This window comes from Puma concolor, chromosome D4 (assembly GCF_028749965.1).
Source record: "Puma concolor isolate L17-30 chromosome D4, mPumCon1.1.hap2, whole genome shotgun sequence".
Classification (NCBI taxonomy): domain Eukaryota; kingdom Metazoa; phylum Chordata; class Mammalia; order Carnivora; family Felidae; genus Puma; species Puma concolor.
Window position 1 is genome coordinate 71,756,362 of NC_141679.1, and position 24,656 is coordinate 71,781,017.

The window sequence follows — 24,656 nt, forward strand, 5'->3', positions numbered from 1 at the left end:
TTGTTGGTTGTTTCCTTTGCTGTGCAGAAGCTTTTTATCTTCATAAGGTCCCAGGAATTCACTTTTGCTTTTAATTCCCTTGCCTTTGGGGATGTGTCGAGTAAGAGATTGCTACGGCTGAGGTCAGAGAGGTCTTTTCCTGCTTTCTCCTCTAAGGTTTTGATGGTTTCCTGTCTCACATTCAGGTCCTTTATCCATTTTGAGTTTATTTTTGTGAATGGTGTGAGAAAGTGGTCTAGTTTCAACCTTCTGCATGTTGCTGTCCAGTTCTCCCAGCACCATTTGTTAAAGAGACTGTCTTTTTTCCATTGGATGTTCTTTCCTGCTTTGTCAAAGATGAGTTGGCCATACGTTTGTGGGTCTAGTTCTGGGGTTTCTATTCTATTCCATTGGTCTATGTGTCTGTTTTTGTGCCAATACCATGCTGTCTTGATGATGACAGCTTTGTAGTAGAGGCTAAAGTCTGGGATTGTGATGCCTCCTGCTTTGGTCTTCTTCTTCAAAATTACTTTGGCTATTCGGGGCCTTTTGTGGTTCCATATGAATTTTAGGATTGCTTGTTCTAGTTTCGAGAAGAATGCTTGTGCAATTTTGATTGGGATTACATTGAATGTGTAGATTGCTTTGGGTAGTATTGACATTTTGACAATATTTATTCTTCCAATCCATGAGCAGGGAATGTCTTTCCATTTCTTTAAATCTTCTTCAATTACCTTCATAAGCTTTCTATAGTTTTCAGCATACAGATCCTTTACATCTTTGGTTAGATTGATTCCTAGGTATTTTATGCTTCTTGGTGCAATTGTGAATGGGATCAGTTTCTTTATTTGTCTTTCTGTTGCTTCATTGTTAGTGTATAAGAATGCAACTGATTTCTGTACATTGATTTTGTATCCTGCAACTTTGCTGAATTCATGTATCAGTTCTAGCAGACTTCTGGTGGAGTCTATCGGATTTTCCATGTATAATATCATGTCATCTGCAAAAAGCGAAAGCTTGACTTCATCTTTGCCAATTTTGATGCCTTTGATTTCCTTTTGTTGTCTGATTGCTGATGCTAGAACTTCCAGCACTATGTTAAACAACAGCGGTGAGAGTGGGCATCCCTGTCGTGTTCCTGATCTCAGGGAAAAAGCTCTCAGTTTTTCCCCGTTGAGGATGATGTTAGCTGTGGGCTTTTCATAAATTGCTTTTATGATCTTTAAGTATGTTCCTTCTATCCCGACTTTCTCAAGGGTTTTTATTAAGAAAGGGTGCTGGATTTTGTCAAAGGCCTTTTCTGCATCGATTGACAGGATCATATGGTTTTTCTCTTTTTTTTTGTTAATGTGATGTATCACGTTGATTGATTTGCGAATGTTGAACCAGCCCTGCATCCCAGGAATGAATCCCACTTGATCATGGTGAATAATTCTTTTTATATGCCGTTGAATTCGATTTGCTAGTATCTTATTGAGAATTTTTGCATCCATATTCATCAGGGATATTGGCCTGTAGTTCTCTTTTTTTACTGGGTCTCTGTCTGGTTTAGGAATCAAAGTAATATTGGCTTCATAGAATGAGTCTGGAAGTTTTCCTTCCCTTTCTATTTCTTAGAATAGCTTGAGAAGGATAGGTATTATCTCTGCTTTAAACGTCTGGTAGAACTCCCCTGGGAAGCCATCTGGGCCTGGACTCTTATTTGTTGGGAGATTTTTGATAACCGATTCAATTTCTTCGCTGGTTATGGGTCTGTTCAAGCTTTCTATTTCCTCCTGATTGAGTTTTGGAAGAGTGTGGGTGTTCAGGAATTTGTCCATTTCTTCCAGGTTGTCCAATTTGTTGGCATATAATTTTTCATAGTATTCCCTGATAATTGTTTGTATCTCTGAGGGATTGGTTGTAATAATTCCATTTTCATTCATGCTTTTATCTATTTGGGTCATCTCCCTTTTCTTTTTGAGAAGCCTGGCTAGAGGTTTGTCAATTTTGTTTATTTTTTCAAAAAACCAACTCTTGGTTTCGTTGATCTGCTCTACAGTTTTTTTAGATTCTATATTGTTTATTTCTGCTCTGATCTTTATTATTTCTCTTCTTCTGCTGGGTTTAGGCTGCCTTTGCTGTTCTGCTTCTATTTCCTTTAGGTGTGCTGTTAGATTTTGTATTTGGGATTTTTCTTGTTTCTTGAGATAGGCCTGGATTGCAATGTATTTTCCTCTCAGGACTGCCTTCGCTGCGTCCCAAAGCGTTTGGATTGTTGTATTTTCATTTTCGTTTGTTTCCATATATTTTTTAATTTCTTCTCTAATTGCCTGGTTGACCCACTCATTCGTTAGTAGGGTGTTCTTTAACCTCCATGCTTTTGGAGGTTTTCCAGACTTTTTTCTGTGGTTGATTTCAAGCTTCATAGCATTGTGGTCTGAAAGTATGCATGGTATGATTTCAATTCTTGCAAACTTATGAAGGGCTGTTTTGTGACCCAGTATATGATCTATCTTGGAGAATGTTCCATGTGCACTCGAGAAGAAAGTATATTCTGTTGCTTTGGGATGCAGAGTTCTAAATATATCTGTCAAGTCCATCTGATCCAATGTCTCATTCAGGGCCCTTGTTTCTTTATTGACCGTGTGTCTAGATGATCTATCCATTTCTGTAAGTGGGGTGTTAAAGTCCCCTGCAATTACCACATTCTTCTCAATAAGGTTGCTTATGTTTATGAGTAATTGTTTTATATATTTGGGCGCTCCGGTATTCGGCGCATAGACATTTATAATTGTTAGCTCTTCCTGATGGATAGACCCTGTCACTATTATATAATGTCCTTCTTCATCTCTTGTTACAACCTTTAATTTAAAGTCTAGTTTGTCTGATATAAGTATGGCTACTCCAGCTTTCTTTTGGCTTCCAGTAGCATGATAAATAGTTCTCCATCCCCTCACTCTCAATCTAAAGGTGTCCTCAGGTCTAAAGTGAGTCTCTTGTAGACAGCAAATAGATGGGTCTTGTTTTTTTATCCATTCTGATACCCTATGTCTTTTGGTTGGCACATTTAATCCATTTACATTCAGTGTTATTATAGAAAGATATGGGTTTAGAGTCATTGTGATGTCTGTATGTTTTATGCTTGTAGTGATGTCTCTGGTACTTTGTCTCACAGGGTCCCCCTTAGGATCTCTTGTAGGGCTGGTTTAGTGGTGACAAATTCCTTCAGTTTTTGTTTGTTTGGGAAGACCTTTATCTCTCCTTCTATTCTAAATGACAGACTTGCTGGATAAAGGATTCTCGGCTGCATATTTTTTCTGTCTAGCACACTGAAAATCTCGTGCCAATTCTTTCTGGCCTGCCAAGTTTCAAAAGAGAGATCAGTCACGAGTCTTATAGGTCTCCCTTTATATGTGAGGGCACGTTTACCCCTTCCTGCTTTCAGAATTTTCTCTTTATCCTTGTATTTTGCCAGTTTCACTATGATATGTCGTGCAGAAGATCGATTCAAGTTACGTCTGAAGGGAGTTCTCTGTGCCTCTTGGATTTCAATGCCTTTTTCCTTCCCCAGTTCAGGGAAGTTCTCAGCTATTATTTCTTCAAGTACCCCTTCAGCACCTTTCCCTCTCTCTTCCTCCTCTGGGATACCAATTATGCGTATATTATTTCTTTTTAGTGTATCATTTAGTTCTCTAATTTTCCCCTCATACTCCTGGATTTTTTTATCTCTCTTTTTCTCAGCTTCCTCTTTTTCCATAACTTTATCTTCTAGTTCACCTATTCTCTCCTCTGCCTCTTCAATCCGAGCCGTGGTGGTTTCCATTTTGTTATGCATTTCGTTTAAAGCGTTTTTCAGCTCCTTGTGACTGTTCCTTAGTCCCTTGATCTCTGTAGCAAGAGATTCTCTGCTGTCAGCTATACTGTTTTCAAGCCCAGCGATTAATTTTATGACTATTATTCTAAATTCACTTTCTGTTATATTATTTAAATCCTTTTTGATCAGCTCATTAGCTGTTGTTATTTCCTGGAGATGCTTTTGAGGGGAATTCTTCCACTTGGTCATTTTGGATAGTCCCTGGCGTGGTGAGGACCTGCAGGGCACTTCCCCTGTGCTGTGGTGTATAACTGGAGTTGGTGGGCGGAGCCGCAGTCAGACCTGATGTCTGCCCCAGCCCACCGCTGGGGCCACAGTCAGACTGGTGTGTGCCTTCTCTTCCCCTCTCCTAGGGGCGGGATTCACTGTGGGGTGGGGTGGCCTGTCTGGGCTACTTGCACACTGCCAGGCTTGTGATGCTGGGGATCTGGCGCCTTAGCTGGGGTGGGTAGGCAAGGTGCACAGGGGCAGGAGGGGCAGGCTTAGCTTGCTTCTCCTTAGGTGATCCACTTCAGGAGGGGCCCTGTGGCAGCAGGAGGGAGTCAGATCCGCTGCCAGAGGTTTGGCTCCGCAGAAGCGCAGAGTTGGGTGTTTGCGCGGAGCGAGCAAGTTCCCTGGCAGGAACTGGTTCTCTTTGGGATTTTGGCTGGGGGATGGGCGGGGGAGATGGCGCTGGCAGCGCCTTTGTTCCCCACCAAACTGAGCTCTGTCGTCTGGGGGCTCAGCAGCTCTCCTTCCCCTTGTCCTCCAGCCTTCCCGCTTTCTGAGCAGAGCTGTTAACTTATCACCTCCCAGACGCTAAGTCGCGCTTGCTGTGGGAACACAGTCCGTCAGGCCCCTCCGCTTTTTGCAAGCCAGACTCGGGGGCTCTGCTTGGCCGGCGAGCCGCCCCTCCGCCCCGGCTCCCTCCCGCCAGTCCGTGGAGCGCGCACCGCCTCACCGCCCTTCCTACCCTCTTCCGTGGGTCTCTCGTCTGCGCTTGGCTCCGGCGACTCCGTTCTGCTAATCCTCTGGCGGTTTTCTGGGTTATTTAGGCAGGTGTAGGTGGAATCTAAGTGATCAGCAGGACGCGCGGGAGCCCAGCGTCCTCCTACGCCGCCATCTTCCCTCTCCTCGAATATTGTCTCTTTAAAATGGCCCTTGGAAATAGATCCTCATTACTGTTTTCTTTTTTGTTTAAGTCGGCTTCATGCCCAGTGCAGAGCTCAACACGGGGCTTGAATTAATTACCAGGAGATCAAGACCTGAGACCAAGAGTCGGACGCTCAACTGACTGAGCCACCCAGGTGCCTCTTATTACCATTTTCTTGATGGACTTCATGAGAAGGCACATATTAATATGAAAGGAAGATATGTGTGGATCTGAGAGAGCTCTTTGTCCTGGTGAATCTACCATTGGGTCCGCTGAAAGAAACTTGCAGAAGCTGCATTATAGTGAACGGGTGGTTCACGCCATCTGCTGTTTAAAAATTAGAAACGATACCAGATGTCTACAGGTTCCATTAGACCTTGTTTTCTACAAAATATACATCCATCTTGGAATAACTTCTTCTACAAAGCAAAACAATATTGTATTAAAATTGGTTTATTCTAACTTCATAGTTAGGACCAAGGTGTTGCTACAAAGCACTTCAAATGTCTCTACGCCAGCAGAAGGTAGAAACTCTACATTAAAAGGATTCCTAACCTCTATCAACTTCTTGCCAATACTCACTACCTATAGGGTTAGCCACTTCTGCTTTTCAACAGTTAATTTGTTCAATGCCCTGCTTCCGAATCCCCGGTTAGCTGCAGTGGACCAGCTGTCAGTGACAAAAGCCGCGAACTACTCACTCATCAGTCTCTTACCTCCAGAAAGCCATTCTCAACCTTAGGTGGTTCACTGCAAGACACAGGGTGGCATGTGGGTGTGGGGCTACTCCACTGTCCTGTGGCTTCACAGGTGCTCTTCTTCTCCCCTTTGATGTAGAACCCTCTGTTGCAGCTGTAAGCCACAATGGCTCCAAAACTGTAGTTTGATCCACTTGCATAGCCATTCAGGATGCTTGGTGGCTCTCCACACCGCACGGGAATGCACCGGATGGACATGGGGGAAGGGCTCCACTGCCCGCCTCTCAAACATTCAATCTTTGCTGAGGTGTTCAGTACAAAACCTTCTGTGCATTTAAAGCTCACAACTGACCCTGCTGCAAATTTTGCTTTGCTCACAGATTCCAAGATGCTATAGGAAACAGATGGGGGTTTTTCACAGAAATGAGCTATACAACGGGGCATGGCCTGACCTTCTGGGGGAACCCACTTGCCCTGGGCATTGCAAAGGAGCTGGGAATTGTCTGCCAGGCTGTAACCATCTGAGCAATAGTAGAATGCAATGTCTCCAAATAACCGATGGGCAGTCTCTGGAGAGGCGTGTTCCACGTTGGGGGGCTCATCGCAGGAGACAGCCAAACACTGCTGGTTACTTCCATTCCACTTGCCATTGGCCAGGCATTCAATGGTGTCAGGACCAGCGAGGGTATAGCTATGAGATTGGGAGGAAGGGAACAATAACTAAGCATAATATTTGAGAAAAGGTATTTGCATCTTTGTATATTCTGTTTTTATTTTTTTATCCTTCCAACAATGATTTTGCTTTCATTTATTATTCTTTAAAATAGTATTTGCTAAGATGGAGGCATAGTAGGGGGACCCTAGGCTCATCTCGTCCCTCAAACACAACTAGACAGCTATCAAATCATTCTGAATAACCAAGAAATCGACCTGAGGATGGACAGAACAAACTGCACAACTAGAGGGTGAGAAGAGGCCACATCAAGAAAGTGCAGAGACGGTTTGGGGAAGAAATGGATCACAGGTGCTGCAGAGGGGAGAAAGCCCTGGTGGCGGACAAAGGCGACAGAGAAAGCCCTCAGGGAAATGCACACAGAGAGTGCTTCCCCAAAGCGATTGGCTGAGAAAATGAGAGGGGCTGATTTTCGTGAGTTTTTGCAACCAGCAGGGCTTGAAGACTGGAGTTTTAAAGGTCGGCAGGCGTGGCTGGTGTAGAGATCTGAGGACGCCGCCCTGCTCCTGGAGAGAAGGCAGGCAAGCGGCCCAGGGGCAGATGGCGCGATCTGAAGAACACCTAAGCCACACGAGGAGACTGTTTGCTCTTCTTGGACAGCATCCATGGGAGGTGGCATTCACAGAGTTACCTCTGCAGGGACAAAACAGCCGGCAGGCACCATTTCTCCCCCTTGCCCCACAGCATGAATGCAGAGCCACTGGCAGTAAACAGCACAGCACCGATGCTGGCTGCCTGACCTGCTTACACCAGGTCCCACAGCCCCGAGCTCTGCTGCTACCGCCCTGCTCGGGCAAGTCTGCCCCAGCACCGATGCAGTGGGCTCCTTGCCCTTTCAGACCAGCACAAACCCCTGCCCACATCATGTCTTCTGACAAGAAGTGGAGGTAGTATCAGGTCTTATTGAACAAGCAGAGCACATCTACTTAAGGCTCACTATACTCTGGCCAAGGACCAAACACTGCCCACAGCAGGCAAGGAGAGCCTCAGCAGATGACTGGCCTAAAGGACAGAGCAGCTAAAACATAGCACCAGAGTGTATTCAGCACACATTGGACACCCCCGGGAGCCCCAGGCCCTGGACACCATATGACCTCTTCTTCACAAAGCCGTTCCTCTCAGAAGCAGGAAGCGTAACAGGTTTTTCCAACACAGAGAAGAAGACAGAGCCAGACAAAATGCCAAGACAGAGGAATTCATCCCAAAGGAAACAACATAATAAGGTCATGGCCAGAGAGATCTTATTGAAACAGATATAAGCAATGTGCCTGATGGAGAATTTAAAGCGACAATCATAAGGATACTTGCTGGGATTGAGAAAAGAATGGAAGACTTTAGGGAGGCCCTCCACAGAGATTAAGGAACTAAAAAATAAGCAGTCAGAAATGAAAAATGCAGTAACTGAGATCGGAAATAGACGGGATGTAGTGAACACAAGGCTGGAAGAAGCGGAGGTACAAATAAGTGATCTAGAAGATAAAATAATGGAAAATAAGGAAGCTGAACAAAAGAGGGAAAGAATTATGGAACATGAGAATAGACTCAGGGAACTCAGTGAATCCATCAAATGTAATAACATTCATAAGAGTCCCAGAAGAAGAAGAAGAGAGAAAAGGGGACGGAAAATTTATTTCAGGAAATAATAGCTGAACACTTCCCTAATCTGGGGAAGGAAGCAGATAGCCAGATCGATCTAGGAGGCACAGAGAACTCCCACCAAAATCAACAAAAGGCAGGTCAACACCAATGCATGTAATTAAATTTGGAAAAAGAAAAAGTCCTAAAAGCAGCAAGACAAAAGATGCCCCTAACTTACAAGGGAAGAACCCTAAGGCTAGCTGGAGATTCTCAACAGAAACTTGGCAAGCCAGAAAAGAGTGGCATGATATAATCGATGTGCTGAATGGGGAAAACCTGCAGCCAACAGTACTCTATCTAGCAAGGGTATCATTCAGAACAGAAGGAGAGATGAAGTGTTTCCCAGACAAACAGAAACTAAAGGGGTTCATGACCACTAAACCAGCCCTGCAAGAAATATTGAAGAGAACTCTTTGAGTGGAAAGGAAAGACCAAAAGTGACAAGGACAAGAAAGGAACAGAGAAAATCTCCAGAAACAACAACAAATAATAACATGGCATTAAATACATTCTAATAATTATTCTGAATGCAAATGGATTAAATGTTCCAATCAAGAGACATAGAGTGTAAGAATGGATTAAAAAACAAGACCCATCTATATGCAGCATACAAGAGACTCATTTTAGATGTAAAGACACCTGCAGATTGAAAGTGAGGGGATGGAGAAACATTTATTGTTTATCACGCAAACAGGCATCAAAAGAAAGCCGAAGTGGCAACACTTGTATTGGAAAAACTAGATTTTAAACCAAAACCTGTAACAATAGATGAAGAAGGGCACTTTATCATAATAAAGAGGACTATCCAACAAGAAGATCTAACAATTGTAAATATTTATGCCTCCAACATGAAAGCACCCAAATACATAAAACAGTTAATGACAAACATAAAGGAACTAATTGACAGTAATACAATAATAGTAGAGGACTTTAACACTCCACCTACATCAATGGGCAGATCTAAACAGAAAATCAACAAGGAAATAATGGCTTCGAATGACACACGGGAACAGATGGATTTAACATATATTCAGAACATTCCATCCTAAAACAACAGAATACACATTCTTTTTGAGTGCACATGGAACGTTCTCCAGAACAGGTCACATATAGGCCACAAAACAAGCCTCAATAAATTCAAAAAGACTGAAGCCATGTCATGCATCTTCTCTGACCACAACACCATAAAAATAGAAATCCACCACAAGAAAAAGATCTGGAAAGACCACAAATACATAGAGGTTAAATAACATGCTACTAAATAATGAATTGGTGAACCAGGAAATAAAAGAAGAAATAAAAAAATATAGGAAAACCAAAGAAAATGAAAAAACATCAGTTCAAAATCTTTGGATGCATCAAAAGTGGTACTAAGAGGGAAGTTTATAGTAATACAGGACTACCCCAAGAAAGCAAGAAAAATCTCGCATAAACAACCCAAACGTACACCAAAAGGATTAGAAAAAGAACAACAAACAAAACCTAAAACCAGTAGAAGAAAGGAAATAATAAAGATGAGAGCAGAGATAAATGATATAGAAACTAAAAAAACAATAGAACAGATCAATGAAACCAGGAGCTGATTCTGTGAAAAAAAAAAAAAAATCAACAAAATTGGTAAGCCTCTAGCCAGACTTATCAAAAAGAAAAGAGAGAAAGGACTCAAATAAACTCACAAACGAGAGAGGAGAAATAACAACCAACACCACATAAATACAATTATAAGAGAATGTTATGAAAAACGATATGCCAACAAATCTGACAACCTGGGAGAAATGGATAAACTACAATCCTACAAATCCTACAAACTTATAAACTACCAAAACTGAAACAGGAAGAAATAGAAAACTTGAACAGACTAATCACCAGTAAAGAAGCTAAATCAGGAGTCAAAAATCTCCCAGTGAACAAAAGTCCAGGACCAGATGGCTTCACAGATGCATTCTATCAAGAGTTAATATCTATTCTCAAACCATTCTGAAATATAGAAGAGGGAAAACTTCCACATTCATGCTATGAGGACAGCATTACCCTGACACCAATAAAAACTCCACTAAGAAAAACTCCACTAAGAAAGAGAACTACACAACAACATCCCTGATGAACATGGATGTAAAAATTCTCAATAAAAAACTACCACATTGAATCCAACAATACATTGAAAGAATCATTCTCCAGGATCACTTGGGATTTATTCCTGGGTGGCAAGGGTGATTCAGTATTTGCAAACCAATCAACAAGATACAGCACATTAACAAAAGAAAGGATAAGAACCATATGATCCTTTCAATAGATGTAGAAAAAGCATTTGATAAAGTACAATGTTCATTCATGACAAAAACCTTCAACAAAGTAAGGTTAGAGGGAGCATACCTCAACATAATAAAGGCCACATATGAAAAACTTACAGCTAATATCATCCTCAATGGGGAAAAACTGAGAGCTTTTCCTCTACAGTCAGGAACAAGGCAGGGATGTCCACTCTCACCACTGATATTTAACATATTACAGGACGTTCTAGTCACAGCAATCAGACAATACAAAGAAATAAAAGGCAACCAAATTGGCAAGGCGTAAGTCAAACTGTCACGGTTTGCAAATGACATGATATTCTATATAGAAAACCCAAAAACTCCACCAAAAAATTGCTAGAACTGATACATGAATTCATTAAAGTTGCAGGATACAAAATCAATGTACAGAAATCTGTTGCATTTCTATACATCAATAATGAAGCAGCAGAAAGAGAAATCAAGGAATTAATCCTATTTACAAACATACCAAAACCCACAAGATACCTAGGAATAATCCTAACCAAAGAGGTAAAATATCTGTACTCTGAAAACTATAGAACACTAACGAAAGAAATTGAAGAGAACACAAAGAAATGGAAAAACATTCCATGTTCATGGACTGGAAGAATAAATATTGTTAAAATGTCTATATTACTCTAAGCAATCTGCACATTTAATGCAACCTCTATCAAAATACCACCAGCATTCTTCACAGACCTAGAACCAATAATCTTAAAATGTGTATGGAACCACAAAAGACCCTGAATAGCCAAAGCAATCTTGAAAAAGCAAAGCAAAGCTGAAGGCATCACAATTCCAGGCCTCAAGTTACATTACAAAGCTGTAGTAATCAAAACAGTATGGCACTGGCTCAAAAACAGACACATAGATCAATGGAACAGAACAAAAAAATCTAGAAACAAACCCACAATTATATAGCCAATTAATCTTCGACAAAGTAGGAAAGAATGTCCAATGGAAAAAAAAATCTCTTCCACAGATGACTTTGGGAAAACTGGATGGCAATATGCAAAAGAATGAAACTGGACCACTTTCTTGCACCATACACAAAAATACATTCAAAATGGACTAAATACCTAAGTGTGTGACCTGAACCATAAAATTTCCAGAAGAAAACATAAGCAGTAGTCTCTTTGACATCAGCTGTAGTCACACCTTTCTATACAGGTCCTCTCAGGCAAGAGAAACAAAAGCAAAAATAAATTATTGGGACTACATCAAAATAAAAGCTTCTGCATAGTGAAGGAAACAGTCAACAAAACCAAAATGCAACCTACGGAATGAGAGACGATATTTGCAAATGACATACCCAATATAGGGTTAGTATCCAAAATATATAAAGAACTTATATAACTCAACACCCAAAAGCAAATTAAAAATGAGCAGAAGACATGAACAGACATTTCTCCAAAGAAGACATACAGATGGCCAACAGACACATGAAAAGATACTCAAAAATCAGGAATTACAAATCAGGGGAATACAAATCAAAACCACAATGATATATCACCTGACACCTGTGAGAATGGCTAAAACTAACAATACAGGAAATAACAGGTGTTGGCAAGGATGCAGAGAAAGAGGAACCCTCTTACAGTGTTGGTGGCAATGAAAACTGGTATAAGTCACTGTGGGATAGGGTATGGAGGTTCCTAAAAAAGTTAAAAATAGGGGCACCTGGGTGGCTCAGTTCGTTAAGTGTCTGACTCGTGATTTTAGCTCAGGTCATGATCTCACAGTCTGTGAGTTTGAGCCCTGCATTGGGCTTTGCACTGACAGTGCAGAGCCTGCTTGGGATTCTCTCTCTCCCTCTCTGTGCCCCTACCCTGCTCATGCTCTCTCTCTCTCTCAAAATAAAGAAATAAACTTTAAAAAAAGTTAAAAATAGAACTACTGTATGATCGAGCAATCACACTACTGGGTATTTACCTAAAGGATACAAAAATACTAATTCGAAGGGATACATGCACCCTGATATTTATAGCAGCATTATCAACAATAGGCACATTATGGAAAAAGCCCAAATGTTCATTGACTGATGAATGGATACAATGTATAAAATGATGTGGTGTGTGTGTATGTGTGTCTGTGTGTGTGTGTGTGTGTGTGTGTGTGTGTGTGTGCGCGTGCGTGGTGGAATATTACTCAGCCTTAAAAATAAAATCTTGCCATTTGCAATGACATGGATGGAACTAGAGTGTATTCTGTTAAGTGAAGTAAGTCAGAGGAAAACAAATACCATATGATTTCACTCATACATGGAATTTAAGAAACTAAACAAATGAACATGGGGAGAAAAAAAGAGGAAAACCAAGAGACAAGACTTTTAACTATAGAGAACAAACTGCTGGTTACCAGAGGGTAGGTGAGCAGGGGGGTGGATGAAATAGGTGATGGGGATTAAGGAGGGCACTTGTTGTGATAAGTACTGGGTGTTGTACATTAAATGTCAAATCACTAAATTCTATACCTGAAACTAAACTTACACATTATGTATGTTAACTAACTGGAATTTAAATAAAAACTTGGAAAGACAAAAAATAATATTTACTGCTTGAATATTGAGCTTACTGATCAAATGATGCTCCTTTAAGATATAGAAATATATCTTCATATTAATATTAATGCTTGTTTAAGTAAGGGAAGTGGACTTACAATTTTGGCTATTTAAAAAACTCTAAAAAATGTTGCACATTTCTTTAAAAATAAGAATGAGTCAGTTTAAATTTAGAACATCATCTGTCTACAGATGGTTTTAGTTGGTTGATTTTATCACTAGTCTTTGAAACAAAAACTCTAATGAACCATATGTGGCCCACACATAATTCATGCCTTTACTCATATTCAATGATATTTAAAGCAGCAATTATAATTTCAGTCCGCAGTGTTTCCTAAACCCTCAACCAAGCGTTAGCGTTTGGCGCTGTGTTCCACATACGGCTCTGCTATTCAACCAGTATGAATCAACTTTGCTTAATAAGTCTCAGTCTTTCTTTCTGCCTTTAACATATTTTCCCATAGATGATGACAGATTAATGACTTGCAAAACCTTAAATTATTCTCAAGGGCTCTCTCAACAAAGTGGAACAAAGTATCATGATATACAGCATTAGAATAATTATAATGGAGTCATCCTTATTTTTAAAAAAATTTTCTTAATGTTTATTCATTTTTGAGAGACAGAGAGAGAGAGAGAGAGAGCATGAGTGGGGGAGGGGGCAGAGAGAGAGGGAGACACAGAATCTAAAGCAGGCTCCAGGCTCCGAGCCGTCAGCACAGAGCCCGTGAGATCATGACCCGAGCTCAAGTCAGACCCTTAACCCACTGAGCCACACAGGCGCCCCTGGAGTCGTCCTGATCTTGATTCTTTCTTTTTGAAGAGAAAGATACAGAGTTTTAAAGGAATGTCTGGGGCACCTGGGTGGCTCAGTCAGTTGAGTTTCCGACTCCTGATTTCAGCTCAGGTCATGAGTTCACAGTTTCTGGGATCAAGCCCCACGTCAGGCTCTGCACTGACAGTGTAGAGCCTGCTTGGGATTCTCTTTCTCCCTCTCCTTCTGTACCCCCCCGCCTCAAAAATAAATAAATAAAAAATATAAAGGAACGTCTAACACCTGATCAGTCCGTCATTTTGCTACTAATGAAGGATAAAAGGACTAAAATAATTTGGCAATTAACATAATCCTTTTTAGACATACAAATTTCTTCATTTTACAGATGAGTTAATGGTGGTTCCGCAGGTTGAAAGACCTGCCTGGAGTCACACAGCCGCAAGCAGCAGAGTTAAAAATCTGCCTTTGATTTACTAGATTCTAACACTTATACCTTTTCCATGACATTGTTCTGTTTCCCTTCCTGTTTCTTTTTAAAATGAGGCAGATCACAATTTGCAGGTGTCCCGTGGAAACTGCATTGCAGTGTCACTAGTACAAGTTATTTGACCCACCCTTCGGCAGAGATTCTCAAGTCATTAGTTAGCAAACATTTCCCCTGAGGTCCCTTTTAGTTTTATGAGGGATCTGCCATGATAGAGAGCTTTGAATCCCTTCGCCCTCGCTGTCAAGATTCATGAAATCTGTAGGAAACAAGGATCAAGGAGAAAAAGGCACAGCATCAGCAGAGATGTGAGCGTCCACCTTGCTTACGGCCATATATCATGCTGTGGACAGAAGTGGTCTGGAAACACAGACATCCCTAACAACTAAGCGCAGGGTCTGCTACAGTTCATGGCAATCGATAAGCTCTGCTCTTTCTATTAGAAATCAAACTTACTAAGTTTTCAGATGGCTTCTGTCTAGAAGGATACAGGAAAGTATCCAAAGACAATATGTAAAGGCATAATGTTTTTAAAAAATCCATTATCCCAGGTTTGAGTGCCCAGATTTCACTGTTTCTATGTTGAATGTGCTCTGAGTAGAAATTCCATTTGTAGAGGCTCCTGAAGTTTTGTATTTTTATAGCACAATTTACATCCTTTGTGCACTTTGAACCACGCATCATTATTTCCATGGGTCCCTTGATGCTCCTAGCATCAGTTCATTGGCGGAAGTTCACAGACGTCACCTGAGACATCCCTGATTTATTAGGATCCACCGGGCCATCTATAAAATGCTTCCTCTATTTCATGGGACCAGCTACTCTGAGGCAGAAGCATCTGCCTCCAGAACCTTCCTTATTCTTTGAAGCCTCTTAAGGATACAAAAAATTGTGTGTAGCAGTTTGGCAGCACTTTGTTAGGCCTCTGACCCCTGATCTTCAGGAAAATCTCCACCAACGACTCCTCCCTAACGAAAAATCACAGCAAAGCTCTTCGGTAAAGTAGTGGAAGATTACCACCAAATACATATATTATGAATAAATGAATGTAAACAATGCATTTTCAACACTACCCATAATTTCCTGGAACCTACAATATCTCTTTCTCTGACCTAAGGTCTTAGCTTTTCTTTATTACTCTCAATCAGCATTTAGTCCTTCATTAAAGAATTCTTAAGGACCATGCTATGCGTTAGAGTCACTTCCTTAGTACACAATGCAAAGCTAATGCATTTGCTTGTTTTATGCATCTGTGTCCATCCTGTATTCCTTACCCCCTCCACTGCCTGGCGTACTGTAGGCCCCTTCACACCTAGAGAAGTTGCTTAAAGGAGAAACGATGGATTCTACCTGAAGAATGGAAAGAGGAGGGAAGCCTTCCCTGTTGAAATGGCTTTTGAGAGGAATCATCAGAGGAGACGAGCAGAAAAGGAGTCACTCAAGGCTGAAAAGTAACATGAACAAAGGGCTAGTAGTATGATATGGGTGGGGCATTCTGGAAACTTACAAATAGTTAGGAATGGCATATGAACACCGGAAGAAGGAAGTGGGGATCACTAGGATCTTGTGTGTTGTGGCAGGCGCAAGTGAACAGGATATGATTTTTGACAGTGTCTTTTCCAAGGATACTCAGGTTTTGGCAGACAAAATATTGCTAGAGCAGAAAGATACTGAGGTGGTGTATTACCTGGATGACCCAAAGAGCACTGATTCATAGAAATAAGCAAGTTGGGAGTTTCATATCTTGTGAATGCATAAAACTCTGTCCTCAATCCCTATGGTGCATCAGTTTACAAGAAACACATAACAGTAGGGTGGGGGATAAGGATTTTTATAGTCCAGTTCTAATAATGTTTCTAATTACAAGTATAAGACTTAACAAAGATAAGAGGCAAAGGTCCTGCACATACACAGTAAAGTAAACCTGCACAAATGGCAAACCCGGCTTGATGACGGCCAATACGAGTCTTTAGTGTTTCACTGAATGTAAGTTGAATGAGTCAATGGTGACATCCTTAAGGGATGACTGATTTCTAGAAACTCATTTATTTAGAAAGAGAAGAGAAATGAAATACATTTTTATCTTTGTATGTCTGTGTCAGCCTCTCGATTTGGCATTTTTATCTCTGTTATGTTCTAATTTGCACGTGTCAGTGTGCATTATGGCTTTGGGTACCAAGATTGAAAATGGACTGCAGATCTACAAAATAAGCTCAGAGAGTGACTCTGAGAGGAACAGGCTTGTAATCACAACCATTTAAGAGGAACAAGAGCAGACTGGAGGCTGAGTTGGCTGAAATGTCTGTCTCTCGGCACCAGAGTAAGGGATCCTTTCTCAGTCAGGAGATGTGTGAAGGGCTGGGATCTTTTCCTGAATACTCCCCATTAGCTCTAATGATCCCTTTGTGGGAGAAGCTCAGGACCAAGCTATGAATACTCGAAGGTGCAGAAAAATTTATGCTGAGTAGTTTCAAGAAGTGAAACCAAAGCTAGTACTTGAGAACAGATAATATATTCAATAAAGATGGGGGTTGAGGTTTATTAAAAAAAAAAAAAAAAAAAAAAACTCTTCCGGGGCACCTGGGTGGCTCAGTCCGTTAAGTGTCTGACTCTTGATTTGAGCTGAAGTCACGATCTCACAGTCGTGAGACTGAGCCCTGCATGGGGCTGTGCGCTGACAGCATGAAGCTTGCTTGAGATTCTCTCTCCCTCTCCTTCTGCCCCTCCACTGCTCACATGCACCCTCTCTTTGAAAACAAAATAAAAACAAAAAAAACGATCTTCAAAATATGTCAGGTAGTCTTTCAAGATGCTAAAGAAGGATATATTTTCCAAATGACAAAAAAAAAGAGGAGTTAACTATTGTCTAGATTGAATTATAATTGGTCTCTGATCCAACTGCTGCATTACTTCCTTATGTTTGGAGTCTGAAGGTGTGTTATGATTTCTGGGGAACATATTTCACCTGCTCATTTGTTTAAAAGAATCATTTAAAAAACAAACAGTTTTGTACAGATGATGACACACACCCTATAAATGTTGGCCAGCAAAGCAGGAAAATTGGAATTGGCACAAATCTAAAGTGCTGGAATATTTAATATTCTGTGACATATTGTATTCTCATTCAAGAGACATTGGGGACACTATTGCAGACCCTCATTTAAAAATCAGGGCCTATGTATTATATAACAAATTGTTTTACTCTGTAATTCCAAGGAAAAATGACCCACTGGTATTACAGTGATGTCATAGAAGGGAATACTCCAGGATGCATTTGCTGTAATTCATTAGCATCTTTCTGGAATAATGTTGAAAAATTCTTTGAAAATGGGCAGAGTAGTCTTCAGATGCAATTTTCAGTGACTTGATTCACACACTGAGTGGAAGCCTACTAAGGGAGCATGTGTGAAGCTTTATGAGAGAGCTCCCCAGTGGATTATTAGCTCTTCTCTTTTTAAAAGAAGAACCTTAAAAGAGCCTTAAAATAGCAGCATACTAGATATGTAAAGAGCCGCAATTTAATAAGAACGGTGGAAAGTATAAATTTCCATCAGCAGTTAATTCTGTTTCCAATTAAAAATGATCAAAATTTTTATCTTAGTATATTCAGTAATTGAATTTAAAAATCTTTATAATTAAAGACGAACCAAAGGGAAACATTCTATTAGGATTTTAGGATATCAGTGACTCTTCTTTCCCTCTTAGCTTCTTATCAAAAGAACAGACACATAAGGATGAAAAGGAAAATGAGAGACAAGTTACCATTTTTTTAATTTGGGCAGACAGCTGAACACTTCCAGCCCAGTATTTTGATAAAAGGTGAATTTTAAAGACCAATTTTAGGGCAGGAGGCAGAAATCCACTTCCTGCTTCTTTCTTTCCCTGACATTCATCTTACCACTCCTGTCTCCTAAAGTATCGGCTCTTCCATCTAGAGTTGAGAGCGGTTCACTCCCCCTTATTTCAAGGAAAGGTCTGTACAAAGGACAACACCAATATGAGAAGAAACAACGCTGAGACTTGAAGCAAGAATGTGTGTATGTGGACTCACTAAGCAGGCCTGGGTGGCTCACAGTGTGCAGGGCAGTGGGAGTTGAGGCAGCTGGAGAAAGAAAGAGGCTCTCATCCTCATATCAAGCCAACAGTATCTTGGGAAGCAGAAAGAGACCGCCAAACAGGCCCATCGCACAAAAGCCATCACTTGCACACAGTGATGCCATCCTGGAAGACACCGTGCATGCTGGCCTATCAATCAATTCCTTGGGGGAAGAAACAGAAAAGGAGCGCACAGACAGAACTTCTACCTCTGGCCATGCCACGGTCTGAAACCTTCCCTCTACCATATTTGACGGAATATAACAAAAGTTATTATGCACACGCCAGAAATAAGGAGGGAACTAACAGAGAAGTAAGCCTGTGACTGGATGCTGCAATTGCCATGGATTGGACAGGGAAGGGAAGAAGAGGTGGTAGGAAATATAACTTTGGAATTGAAACAGGGGAGCAGCCAAGTATCGGACATGGATCTTTGTCCTACAAGGACATTCATTGAAAGGACATTCACTAGAAAAATTCCACCTAGAGGCCCAGTGAGGGGAAAAGTGAGATCTCTGTATTTGTTGGGGCCCTGGGTGGGTAAATAAAAAGTCCCTGCTAAGGTAGTAGTCCCTGGGTCTCATCTCACGTGGATTTGATGTTAGAATTTATACTATTTACTTTATATGGAAAGCCTTCAAATTTGTAAATTAAGGTAAAACTGGGTTCTTATCTGGTGATATCCCCTGGGTTCCTGATAGAAAAAATAATCCACATACTTAAACCATAAGGGATTGTCATGGATAAAACAAGTTTTGCTTACTCTAAGGACTCAATATGAAATTACAAAACATACATGATCATGTTTTTCATCATGAATCAGTCAGCAGGCAGAACAAACAGCGAGATTAGAGTACCAACAAATTGAGACAGTAAAAAAAGTTCTAACATTAAAAAATTATATGAAATAAGTATGTTGAAATAATTCAGGACAAAAAGACAAAATCCTATCAAAAAAGGAAAAGATATTTAAAAAGAAAAGATATTTAAAAGATATTCAAGAAGAAATACTTGAAAAATAAACAAATATAAATTCTAGAAGCAAAAATATATAAAGTACATTTTTAAAAAAATGGATGGACTCATTTAAAAGCAGATTACAGATAGCAGAAACTGTAAACTAGATGATATATGTGAGAAAATTACCCAAATTGCAGCCCAAGTTTATAAACAGATGGAAAATGTGACAGACTAATAAACACGGGGAGAGAAAGAAAAGGTCCAATACATAAGGCTTAAAGAAACAGAGAAAAGTGAAAGTGAAGAGGAGGGAATATTTGGAGTTAAAATAGCTGAGAATATTCCGAAATTGGTGAAAGATGTGAATTTTCAGAGGTAAGAAGTACAATGAGTCCTGAACAAGATGAATGACAATATAACACATTTTTAGTCATATCATCAGGAAATACTAAAACAACAAAGACATATTAAAAATAAAAAAGCCGAAGGGGAAAGATATTACTTATAGTGGAACAACAATTCATTCAGAATTTCTTGATCTCCGCACTACTGACATTTTGGGCTGGACACTTCTGGGTTGTGGGCTGCTGGTCTATGCGTTACAGGCTGGTTAGCAGCATCCCTAGACTCTATCCATGAGAGCTAGGAGCACCTTCCCCTCAACTGTGACAACCAAAAAAGTCTCCAGACGTTGCCAAATGTTCCTGGTGGGCAACACTGCCCCTGGTTAAGAACCCCAAGCAGACTGATGATGGAATCCTCAATAGCAACATTAGCAGTCATAAGGCAATGGAATAATATTTTCAAAAATGTGTATGTAAGAAAACTATTAGTGTAGACTCGTATATCCAGCTAAACTGTAATTCAAGAGCAAAGGTAAAGTACTATTATTTTTAGACAAAGATTGTAGAACATATGTTTGGTGAAAAAAAAAAACATAAAGGATATACTTTAGGAAGTAGAAATATTAAACCCAGAATTAAGGAATGGGATGCAAAGAGCAATGGTGATGAAGAGATTAACAAATGTGAGTAAACCTAAATAAGCACTGACTATATTAAAAAATTACTAATTTGGAAAGTTGTAAAAAAAGGGAAATAAAATATAGTGATAAGACGTTTAAGATGAGAGGGGAGACAGGTTATTCATGCTTTCCAAGATCTTTGAGTTGTTCAGAAGAAAGGCAAAGATATTCAGTATGACCTCAGGGTGGGGATGATTCCTTAAATTTGACAAACACACACACACACACACACACACACACAAATATAAAGTAAACAACTGATAGATATCAAATAATATCTCCTAAGGTTTAAAATATGCATATTTCATGACACAACACTAATTCTTGGTGTCTGAGCCAGAAACAGTCTCACTCATATGTACCAAGAAACATGTGCATCGGATATTTACTTCAGAATGGTTACATCAGCAAATAAAGTGGAAACAAATCAACCTTCTACCACTAGAGAAACGGGTAACTTACAGATAGTTCATTCTTCCAAGGGAATACCTTATAGTAGTCAAGATGAATTCTGTTAATTTCCACGTATCAATAGAGGAGAGTGTAAAACACGTGGTAAGCAAAACTCAAGCTTCAAAAAGACACTTAAGAGTACTAAGAGTCATATTCAGAAATTGAAAGACATAAATCAATAGAACATTGTTTATGGAGACATACATATGGAATAAGGGGAAAATGAACATTTGTTACTTCGGGGAGAATGGGAAAGTGACGAGGACGGCTTCTCGTTACATTTGAGATACTTTACTGTATTATTTTTACTTCATACTGTATTTCTTTCATGAAAAGAAAGCTATTGTAACTATGGCAAAAAAATTAATATGCACTTGTCTCTCAAGAATGGATGCCCAGTAACTTTAAATAGAGATTAATGACTTTTTGTGGTTTTCTGTATATTTCAAATGTCTCATTGGCCATTTGGCCAGACAAAAGAGGAGTACAAAGGCTTTCTTTCTATCTGGCCCTCCCTGTAGCATCCCAAAGAGGAGTGAGGGTATGCAAAAGGGCATCAATGTTCTTCCTCTCGCCAAACTTTGGCTTTCAGAAAAAAAAAGAAAACTATCTCTTAATAGTTTTTGATGTTTTTCGTTTAGAACAAAATGTAGATGGGCAGTGATTTGTGACTGCAGGTACTTTCTATTAATTTGATTAACTATTTAAGATAGTTGCCCCCTAAATTATTAAAATGTTATCACTGTATACAGCAATAATGGTGACAGAGAAAATAAAACAGCCATTTTTACACATAGCACTTCATGCATGTTTAAAGCACTTTCTTAAAACTGTTCTCAGGCCTTCTAACAGCTATGCGATTTAGGTGGGTAGATTCGGTTTCCATCTTTTCAATGGGATGAAATCTCCCACAGAGTGTCCACTTGCCTAAACCAGGAAGAATAGGTAAGATAATGTGGCCCAATACCTTCATGTTTTAACTATAAAGCTGGAATACTATTTATTCTGCCAAACTTTCATTGTTTAGAAGGGGGCACATGAGATAATTCATGTGAAAGTCGTCTGAGGAATGTAAACCCTCTATGAATGTATGGATTTGTTGTAAATTTTATTACTGCCTATAGCACCTTTAATAAAATCCTTTTGTATAATATATAGACTTAACATTAGGCAGACTCAGAACTCTTGTGACATACTTTAGGTGAATTATTCGTAAAGAAAAGAAGAAAAATGTTAATTTGCATCTATAGAGTGATCTTTAATATTGAAAAATATTTGTAGACAAAATTCTGGGAAGAAATACAGTAACTACTACCATTTACCTTTGGGTAATTAAATTTTTTTTGATGTTTATTTATTATTTTTTAGAGAGACAGAGACAGAGCGTGAATGGAGGAGGGGCAGAGAGAAAGAGAGACAGAGAGAGAGAGAAAGAGAGGCAGAATTCAAAGCAGTCTCCAGGCTCTGAGCTGTCAGCACAGAGCCCAATGTAGGGCTCGAACCCACGAACTGTGAGATCATGACCTGAGCTAAAGTCCGGCGCTTAACTGAGTGAGCCACTCAGGCATCCCTATTTTTGGGTAATTTTTTAAAATATATTTTTTACTTAAGAAGGTGTCCAGGTTTGGGATCTCTATCGGCTATTCAAGAGTTTGACTCTCAGGAGCTTTTTGCAAAAAAAAATATTGTCGCCACCTGCTGGCAGTCCTGTATTCCCGGGACTGTCTTCAACCCAGGTGAAATGAACTTCAGCTTCTATGGTAGAATAGAAACTTCACTGTCATTTGTGCTCCAGTCATAATAATGGCAAGGTTTGTTGACTTAAGTTTTTTTTCTTTTTGTCTTTTAATTGAATTTTTTTTAATGTTTATTTTTTATTTTGAGACAGACAGAGTGTGAGCAGGGGAAGGGCAGAGAGAGGGAGACACAGAATCTGAAGCAGGCTCCAGGTTCTGAGCTGTCAGCACAGAGCCTGACATGGGGCTTGAACCCACAGACAGATCATGACCTGAGCCCAAGTCGGATGCCTAACCAGCTGAACCATCCAGGTGACCCTTTTTTGTTTTTTGTTTTTTCTGATTACGCTAGGCATGATACCATTTTATTCCTCACAGTATCCATAAGAAGTGTGAGCCTTTAATGAGATTATTTTTATGTAGGACAATTGAAGCCCAGAGCTTTTCCCCAAAGCCACACAGTGAATGACAGAGCTGAGATGCAAATCCAGAAAGCAGCAACTCTTCTGCTGTTGCTGCTTCCAACTGTGTGAAAAACACCTGCTGTAAATCTGGAGCGTGAAAGCACTATTAATGGTGAAAATATTTCTTGAAGAAGCAAGGGGGGGAAGCAAGCAATGAAATGCACGTCAGAGGAGCCGGGATTCTCCTTCACTTGCTTGTTGCCTGCCTGAGATCTTAAGCAGACCACCCTCCCAGAGTGAGCCCCCCCCTTTCTCTGCACTTCCACAGTTTTGGGAGGATCATATGAAACAGTGAGTGTGAAAGCTCTTTGTAACCTGCTTCCTCGTTTTTCAAAATTTATCTCCGAATGATACGAGATCATTAAAAATATAAAAACCTGAACTCTATTATCTTTTGTCCCTGTGGACATGTCACCTTTATGTTGTGACTTAAAGTCTTGCCTGCAGGTTTGCAGAAGATAAATATGCAACTGCCTATTTAAATGTGTTTTTCTCATCTCTAAGAAAGGTATAAAGATATTTTCCACTGCACTGCCCAATATCCATTATTCAAGGCCTAATTTGATAAATTACTCTAATTCCAGGAAAACACTGTTCCCACAGGAGAATATGCTCCCTTTCTGCTGTCAGGAAACAAGAGCATAAAACTCTCTGTGGCTTTGGCTGCCAAGAAATTTAATTTAGTGTCCAATGGAGCCCATCTCCACAGTTGGGGGTGCGTCCGCTCCCTCGAGGCTCCCAGTGTTTCTTTCCCTCATAGGGTTACTCACCCTTCTTTGCAAGTGTAAGTGACAGTGTTCCCAAAAGTGAAGTTGCTCCCAGTGATGACAGCATCTTTGATTGCCGGCGGCTCTCCACAGACGACAAGATGGCAGGTAGGTGGCGCTCTGTCCCAGCTGCCTGATGCCGAGCATTCAATGACAGAAGGGCCCTGTAAGCTACAGGAAAGAATGATGCCACCTCTTTCATTGGCTAATAATTCACTGCTATGGAGAGGATTACATAAAAGCAGGGGAAACCCGAGCAGGCTCCAGGGTGTTTATAATAATGAATGGGCTTAGGGTCTCAGTTGCAAAATATAATGTGCTCACTGGTGGTGGCATAGGGCACTCCAGACCTCACAAATAGGTTACCGGGATGAGAAGGGGTTAATGGGCTGGTTGGGATCCAGCAGTAACTGAGGCAGACACCCAGGAAGTCATGGTAACTGAAGTCAACGGGCATGAGCCTGGGCACCTGACCGTGCATTGCTCACGACTCTGACCTCTGGTCTTCCTTTGATTTACAAACCTTACATCCCAAGGGCGTGGCTTACCCACCTTTGCTTGCCAACCTGATTCTGACTGTCTGTATCATTCTACTTTCTGGTCACTGGATATGTTTCACTTCAGATCCTGTTGGCCAAGTTTATGACTACTACCTCTATTGTCCCTTCTGTTTGAACATACGCACATACATCCCCTCACACACCATTAATCAAACCAACCTCTTACAGTATTAAGAACCCGGGCCCTTACCTTGACATGTTTTTTGGAACATTCCATGCAATGTTGAGTATAAGCGTGGTAAGTTATTTACCACCCCCCCCCCAAATCCAGGTATTGTGTTTTGCTTCGCAAACGCTTTTTGCTTTTATGTTTAATGATTGAATGCTTATAGTAACTGACCTAGAGCTCCCAGAGTCAAAGTTAGGTGGAGTATTTTTCTAGGCATTCCTAGCACTATAAACTAGTCTTCAGGAAGCATACAAATTTGAG

The 24,656-nt window shown here is 40.4% G+C and overlaps 1 protein-coding gene across 2 annotated transcripts in view; it reads right to left on the reverse strand.

Moving 5' to 3' along the window:
- The window catches only part of SVEP1 (sushi, von Willebrand factor type A, EGF and pentraxin domain containing 1), a 205,435-nt gene that overhangs the window by 45,336 nt on the left and 135,443 nt on the right, over nt 1–24,656 (reverse strand). For both annotated transcript variants that reach the window (XM_086683694.1, XM_086683693.1), the window contains exons 36-37: nt 23,670–23,837; nt 5,684–6,356 (exon numbers count right to left, since the gene is read on the reverse strand). In XM_086683694.1, the coding sequence (XP_086539820.1) occupies nt 5,684–6,356; nt 23,670–23,837 (841 nt within the window). The remainder of the gene's footprint in view (nt 1–5,683; nt 6,357–23,669; nt 23,838–24,656) is intronic.